This window comes from Microtus oregoni, unplaced genomic scaffold, assembly GCF_018167655.1.
Source record: "Microtus oregoni isolate MIOR12 unplaced genomic scaffold, Mior012 000011F_ref0000422, whole genome shotgun sequence".
NCBI classification, from domain to species: Eukaryota; Metazoa; Chordata; class Mammalia; order Rodentia; family Cricetidae; genus Microtus; species Microtus oregoni.
In genome coordinates, this window is record NW_024543070.1 from 19,354,211 (window position 1) to 19,362,280 (window position 8,070).

The 8,070-nt window shown below is 45.8% G+C and overlaps 1 protein-coding gene across 2 annotated transcripts in view; it reads right to left on the bottom strand.

Moving 5' to 3' along the window:
• The window catches only part of LOC121453285 (lysine-specific demethylase 3B), a 62,442-nt gene extending 58,074 nt beyond the window's left edge, over nucleotides 1-4,368 (bottom strand). The window contains exon 1 of one of the 2 annotated variants that reach the window (XM_041659930.1): nucleotides 4,102-4,368. In XM_041659930.1, coding sequence (XP_041515864.1) covers nucleotides 4,102-4,296 — 195 coding nt within the window. In that variant the 5' untranslated portion in view covers nucleotides 4,297-4,368. The remainder of the gene's footprint in view (nucleotides 1-4,101) is intronic. The other variant, XM_041659931.1, reaches the window with a different exon arrangement.
• Nucleotides 4,369-8,070: the final 3,702 nt, after the last annotated feature.

Genomic DNA, 8,070 nt, shown 5'->3' on the forward strand with positions numbered 1-8,070 from the left:
GCCCAGAAGTAGTGGCCTTTAATCCCAGCACTTGGGACCAGAGGCAGTTGGATCTCAATGAGTTTGAGGCCAGCTTGGTCTACAAAGCCAGTTCCAGGACAGTCAGAGCTGTAACAAAGACACCCTGTCTCAAAAAGTTAATAACTGCATAAAGAACTCAGAATAAAAACATAATTAACTAATTTCTCAAGTGATCAGATGCATAATTAGGATGGAAGAGGAGGAAATACATCCAGAAAGACCAGTAGTTATGAAAACGTTAGATACTTTTTCTCACTGTCAACACTAAAATACTGATGACATCACTTGACAATAAAGATGAAGGAAAACAAGAACTATAGCACTGTTTGTGGGAGTATGAAACATTTTAATGAGTGGAAAATAACCATGTATTACCTAATAAACTAAAAGTACACATATCTCAACAATCTCACTCTTGGATGCCTAAAATACAACAGTGAAACCTGGATCACAAAACACAATGTGCTAAGGACAGATTAATATAGTTAGTGTCCCTCCAAAAAACTTTTAAATAAAGTGGATGTCCACCAAGAGAAAAAAAACTAAGAACTAGATCATGGCACACTCATTCTATAAAATATGAAGGGGTTACAAACATGATGAAAATTTGGGAGTAGTACAGTACCCACCTAGCATGTATAAGGCCCCTGGAAGGGCTGAGGAGAGTTGGAAAGTGTTTACAACATAGATAGCTACTGATGTCTGCGGTATATATACATCAATTAAAATAAGAAAGCAGGGCTGGAGAGATGGCTTAGTGATTAGGACCACTGGTCTGGCTGCTGGTGCAGAGGACCCAGACTCTGCTCCCAGTACCCACAGTCACCTGTACAGTTCCAGAGGATTAAACACCCTCTTCGGATCTTCTCAAGCACCAGGCATGCACATACATACATGCAGGCAAAACACTCATACACCGAAAATAAGTTTATTTAAAAAGAGCCAGTAGCAGATATTGTGCAGTAAGATAGCATTTGTTCAAAAAAAAAAAAGCAATTCTTTGTAGAGAAGAATTTTACAGGTATGTACCCACCACCATGCCCAGTTTCTGCAGTGTGGAAATTAAACTTAGGCCCTTATGCTTGCTGGGCAAACACTACTGACTGTGCTCCAACCCTATCCTTCTTTTCATTTTTTTGCATGTACAGTATTTTTTTATTTTTTTAAAGGAAAAACAATCATATTCTTCCTTGGTAAGCTGGAGCCACAGAGGTCAAGACTGCTGTGCTCTCACGTCTATAGCTTTGTTTGACATTCTGTAAACAGATGTACTTTTATAATTAAAAGGAAAATCCACGGCATTTTTGTCTGTTTATCTATACATATATATCTGTTTATCTATACATATATATCTCAAGGACTCTGGAACATACATGGACAAATAATGATTTTGGAACTCAAAGTGTACAACTACATTATGAAATAATATAAACGCAAAATCCACTAATCTTGCAACATATTTAAAAAAAAACACACAAAAGACCTATTTTGAACGAAAAGCCACTATTCCAAGAGAAAAAAGGGGAAAAATTGGGTTTGTATCTGGATAAAAAAATCAGCAGCTGCTTGTCAAAGGAAGTTTGATGGTGAACACAACCACTCTTAAAACACTCATCAACAAATTTCCCAATGAATGGAGTAAAGGTTTTCATGTTTTCCCCCACACATATCTTAAGGCAGGATATGGCATTGGTAATGAAAAAAAAGGTTCATTAAATGTATCACCAGTATACTCAAGTATTTCTGGGTCAAAAGGTATTTAGAAAGAGGGTATTAATGGAGCCTAAAATTGAGAAATGTGTTTTCAATCAGTTCAGAAACTATTCATCCAACCCTTAATTACTCATCCTTAACAGGGGGCGCCCTGCTATGCATTACTCAAAACCAAGCACGCCTGAAAACCTCTTAAACATAACTGAAAGAAAATCTGCCCAATCACAGGCCAGTTGCTGGCAAACTCCACCCTTGAGTACAGGAAGAACACTTTTGATTGGAAGATAGTTGTGTTTACTACAATGAGTGGTGCAAATTGGAAAGGTCCACATGCCCAGAGTCCAAAGACATTCTCGTCAATGAAAAAGGAAAACAAACGGCAAATACACATTTATTTCTCACTAGTCACCGTCTTCAACAAAACCTCAAGGTAACTGCAATTCTAGAACAGTACGGCAAGAAGGTTAAAAAAAAAAACCTAAAAGGCCCAGAGTTTTGTTGTGACTGTTTTCTCATATATGTTCCCGGATAAAAGTGTAAGACAAGCACAAATCTATTCACCAAGTCCAAAGTTACCTTTGCTTCTATGTTTACATTGCGCCATAGACCTTCAACACAGTTGTAAGAACACCTTGCTTTTTTTCAAGAATCACTGCAAGTGTTTAGTTGGTTGGAAAACCCACTTACACTGGCCAAGTGGTAAAACTATTAAGTATTTAGCCCTAGTAGGTGTCCAGCACTCAGTGCACTCTGCAATCACGAAGATCAACAAACAACAGAGCGACTGGGTAGCCATTTCAGGTGCAGAGCTCACGAGCTCAATTCATTTGACGGAGAGAAACAAACAACGATTCAAAGAACTGGGAAGTAAAATCCCAATGAAATGGCAATGCCTCAGGTCAGAGTATGCGCATATGGGTAGATCTCAAAAATGCTTTGCTTGGGGGAGGGAGGGGATTAGTGAATGAGAAAGAAACCATCACGATCGAACCCTACCCATCTTTTGTAGAAAGGGCCGAGGAATTTAGGATCAAATCCCCATCTTATTGTCGTGGTATCTTTTTACAAATTCACTCCGCTGGAGCTTCATCAATACCCTAACAAACCTCCTTTATACATCCCAGAGAATGATCAAAGCAAGTAAACAGAACCAGGAGCGGTAAAGCTTGAACCAGAAACTAGCCAAAAAAAAAAAAAAAAATCCAAAGGTTGCTTACCAACTAGAAAGCCCAACACTTGATCCCTAGGATGCAAAACCAGCAGCAGACAGATACATTAATCCTAAATCTCACAAAATATGTTCCTGTTTGGTGAATGAAATGTCTGCGGTATCAAGCCCATCGAGAATATTCACTTTCTGTTTACTGATCAATAGATTATTCCAAATACCCTTCCCGCCCATTTCTCATAGCTTTAGCTCACCAGAGAGGCTAGCTAGGGCCGCTATCAGAATGAGGAACTGAAGAGGCTTGACGAAACTCAAAGGTAGTATTTTGCCGCCACATTAGCAAAAATAAAAGCTCACGGTCTCGAACGCTACTTAACTATGTACGGAACAACTTTCACGGTAAAATATACCGAGGCAAGCAGCCAAACCCTAATACAAAGTTTCAAAGCAAAACCTCTCAAGGTTAGGGGAGTAACCGAGTTAGAAGCAGAACCACCACTCGATAGCCTCATTCGGCTACCAGCACAGACCTCAAACTTATCAAAAGGCTCAAACAGCAGCTCCTGACACCCAGAAGCGCCAAAAGAAGGGCGTTCGAAATCAGACCACAGAACTGGCCTTTCTGGGGACCGCCAGGCCGAGCCCTGCTCAAACAAGGAGGAAGTAAGTGCCAGATTTAAAAAAAAAAAAAAAAAGCCCCAAGCAGCTCCAACTGCAGCCTCTGAGCCTCCTGCAGCTACCCACATTCTGGCCGAGCTCAGGGCTGCGGGAGGAAGGGAACCCGGTGCGAGTCCCCCGAGACGGCCTGGGGACTCCAGGTCGGCGTCTTCTAGATGAATTTTGCGGGGCCCGGGGACCCAGGGTTCGAGAGCCTGCTCTGAGGGCGTGGGGGGGGGGGGGGGTGCGCAGAGCAGGGTCGCCCAGGAGGCGGGGCCTGCCGGCTAGAAGCAGCAGCACCAGCTTCCTCGCACCCCGGCCGCCCCCCAGGAGAAACTGGGGCGCGCACCGCGACGCGGAAGCCACGCCGGCCAGAGCCCGAGTGCCCAGGCGCCGAGGTGCCGGCGGGGGGCGCTCAGGAGAGCCGGGGGCGCGGAACTGGGTCACCCCCGCCTCGCCACCCCCCTCACAAAGGCCCCCGGGGAGGCCGCCCACAGGCCCCACAGCCCCGGCCTCGCGTGCCCGCCTCGGCCGCCACTCACCGCTAGGTCCTGGGGCACCGCCCCGCTCATGGCCCGCACCGTGCCGGCTCGCCAGGCCCGAGTGCGCAGCGCAGGCCCAGGATCTCCGCTCACTGCCGCCGCCGCCGTGGGGGCCGAGGCCGAAGCTGAGGCCGCAGGGTCCGAGAACAGAAGCAACAGCCGCTTGCCCACCGGGGAGGCCGCCGCGTCCGCCATCGCCAGGGCCGGCCGGACCCGCGCTCCCGCCCGCCGCCTCCCACCACCTCCGCCGCCAAGCGCCCGATCCACCCGCAAGGCCTCCCTCCGCACCACCCGCGGCCGCCGCTCCCCCCCACCCCCCCACCAGCCACCACCAACCACCGGCGCCGCGCAGCGCCCCCCGTGGCCGGGAGCGGAGGCACAGCCAGGGCCGCGCACAGCGCCCCCAGCGCTCTGGAGCCGGGCAGCAGCTGTCAGCCCCTCGCAGCGCTCCGCCCCAACCTCCCCAGGGCCTGCAGTGCCCCCTGCGGTCGGGAGGGGAATTGCAAGTTTGGCTGGGGGGCGGAGAGGTGGGCGGGTCCTTTATCCCCTTCCCCCACCAGTAGCACCATCACTAGTTCCAGTCTTACTCCAGTCCAGGTGGTCACGTGTGGAGGAGTTTACGCCCTCTCTCCTCAGACAACACCAAAGACTTTTCAAGAGGGTGGGGAGATGAGGGAAGGTACCTAGAACATGGCTATTTTGAGTTAACCCCAATAACCAACCCATTGATCTCCTATCCTAAAACGAGTTACTTCCTATTACCTGTTAGGAAATACCGGCTCCATTGATCCATATGGGACCCTACCATCCTTCTCATTGGCCCACAGGAGTTCAGTACTTGATAGATTCCTTTCCCATTGGTCAATGTGTAACATCCATTGGGTGTGATTATGTCCTCCATTGGCTAAAGATGAATGTACCTTCTTAGTGTTCTGTCTTGAACCCACAGAGGTTCTTTCCTTTTCTAATGGGCCAATATGTTTCTTTGAAGGTTTATTTTAGCCTGGTACAGCAGTAGCACATGCTCTTAACTTCAGCACTCTGGAAGCAGAGGCAGGCAGATCTCTGAGAGTTGGAGGTCTATCTAGGGAGATTTAGCCCAGCCAGAGTGATGTAGTGAGAACCTGCCTTAAAACAAACAGACACTTTGTGGTGGTGCACGCCTCTAATCCCAGCCCTCAGGAGGCAATGGTAGGCGAATCTGTGTGAGTTCGAGGTTAGCCTGGTTTACAAGAGCTAGTTCCAGGACAACTAGAGAAACAGTCTCAAAAAACCAAAACCAAACCCTTTTATTTGTATGTTAAGTGTCTTAAGTATTTTGCCTCTGTGTGTATGTGTGTGTGTATGTGTGTGTTTGTGTGTATGTGCACCACTGTGGAGACCACAAGAGGGTGCTAGATCCATGGAACTGGATTACAAAACAGTTGTCATGTGGGTGTGGGGAATTGAACCCAGGTGTAAAGACCAGGGAACAGCAAGTACACTTAACTACCAAGACATCTCTCTAGCCCCAGTCTGTCAACTTGTAGAGAAATGGGAGAGACCACCTAATGTGGTGGCATTTCATTTTGCCATGGACATCATAGGGTTGCAAGCAAAGAAAGTTCCATGGCATCTATTAGAACTATTTCAGGTATGAGCTATCCCTCAATCTTAGTTAGAAAAGGATGTGGTACACAGAGAGGATGTTGAGATTTTGGCTAGACTAATCCACAATATGAAATGGAGAGCCTCCAACATTTGTTGGTGATGTTAGACTACCTTGTTTCTAACTCTCTCTTGAATACGCAGACTAAGTCTGTACAAACCAGAAAGAGTCTAGTCCTAAACCATGACTGTTGCTATAAAAGAGGCTAGTTCTTTCATTCATCTGCCCAAAGTAGATGTGGCTACCTAGTTATCTCCTTTTCCATAACCCTGTCTGTACCTTTGACCTATTTTTTTAAAGCAAATATTGGGATGGGAGATACCAACTACCAACCTCATAAAGTACAAAATATCTAGGGAACTCTTTCTAGTGCCACGCTGTGGAGCACAAAGGGAACAAAAGTTTCTTCCCAACTTTTTTGTGTGCTTTTTAAGGGTCTCACTATGTGTCCCAGGCTGACCTGGAGGTCACTATGTAGAACAGTCTGCTTCTCTGGTTACAGGTACGTTCCAACCCCTATTCCTTGTAACTTTTCTCTCCTGTAACAAAGTGGAGAGACCTGGACTGAGTCCTTAGAGCACATGGCCCATAAATTATTCATAGAAGGAAAACGGGTGAATCCATATAGGACCTATCTGCCTTGCATCTTTTCTACCAAAATTAACTACTGAAGGGTTTTCCTTCCATATGAGCCTTTAATCCCTGCCCCAGTGTCTACAGCTGACTTTGCACAGCACTGTGACAACTATATTTAAGCTCAGGGATGGGATGGGCAAAGGAGAAATTCATCTAACAAATAAAACAGGCACCTTTTCATGTGCCAAGAAATTCCCAAGTATTGAGGCCACAACACTGAATAAAACAATCCCCTGCCCTTATAAAATTTACACCTCTTTCCTATAGAGACTTCAGCAATGAAAGTGATGAGCACATTTGGCCTCAGAGAACTTACAGAACTTACAGCTCTCCATAGAGCTGAGGGAGAGCTGAGCAGGAGACTATTCACCTAGCATGTACTCAACCCTTGTGGTTTTATCCTCCGCACAGCAGATGCACACACACAAACACACACAAATTATAAACCAACTACAAGACTAAAAAACAAAAATAAGGATTATTGTCATTTTAGTTGTTCAAACTTTGCCCTGGCTCAAGCAAGTGCAACAGGATAGTTGTGAAGAGAGAAAAAGCAGGAATAGAAATTTCCCTAACCATGTGTCTGCCATAGTCTATCTCCAAAGCCCCTCCTCCTTTATTTCCAGGGCAGGTGGCAACTCCCACTCTCTAGATTCCTGCTCCAGGTAACCAGGCCAGTCCTGTCTTGTACACAACATTGGTTTCCAAGATGAGTCCCACAGATTTGAAGTAGAAAACCAGGACATAGGGTGAGCACCTTGACTCTCCATTCAGCCTGGTAAGGAAAGGCAGAGGCCCTTGCTTAGCTAAAGTAGCTGTATTTCATCCATACACATTAAAAAATGTTAACATAAGGAGAAGGGTGGAATATAAAAGCAAAGACTTCAACAACACCTTTTTTTTTTTTTTTTTTAGGCAACAACAGAAATTTTTTTTTTTTTTTTTTTTTTTTTTTTTTTTTTTTTGGTTTTTCGAGACAGGGTTTCTCTGTGGCTTTGGAGCCTGTCCTGGAACTAGCTCTCTAGACCAGGCTGGTCTCGAACTCACAGAGATCCGCCCACCTCTGCCTCCCGAGTGCTGGGATTAAAGGCGTGCGCCACCATCGCCCGGCCAACAACAGAAATTTTAAGGAACATGTCCTTTTCTAGGACAAAAGAGCTTTGCTGTTAGGATAATTTTGCAAACAGGATTTTTAAGATGGAAAAGTTACCCAGATCTTGGAATCTGAGTTCTGAGGACTAAATCTCTCTCTCCAGAATATTACGTGAAAACTTACGAAGGGATTCTTTTCTGTTCTCTCACCATTCAAAGACAATGAATTAACCTAGTCAAGTGTCTAAGTGCCCATCAGCCATATCTCAGGGAATTGGAATGTATTAGTACTTGCTTTTAACCAGCTGGAAATGAGAGTGATGGCAGACAACACATGTAAGTACCAGGAAAACTGGAACCAAGCCATGTGAACAGAATTCCAGGCAACAGGGTCTGATCATAGAAGGGTCTAGGGACCAGATACAGTCCTTTTGTGGGGGCTGGTCATGCCTTAAAAGGATTGGGAAGTCAAGCATCGTTCAGTTTCTTCCTCTTACTCTCTCTCTCCCTGTGTGTGTGTGTGTGTGTGTGTGTGTGTGTGTGTGTGTGTGTGTATGCACACGTAAGGGAAAAAGACACTATAGTACACGAGG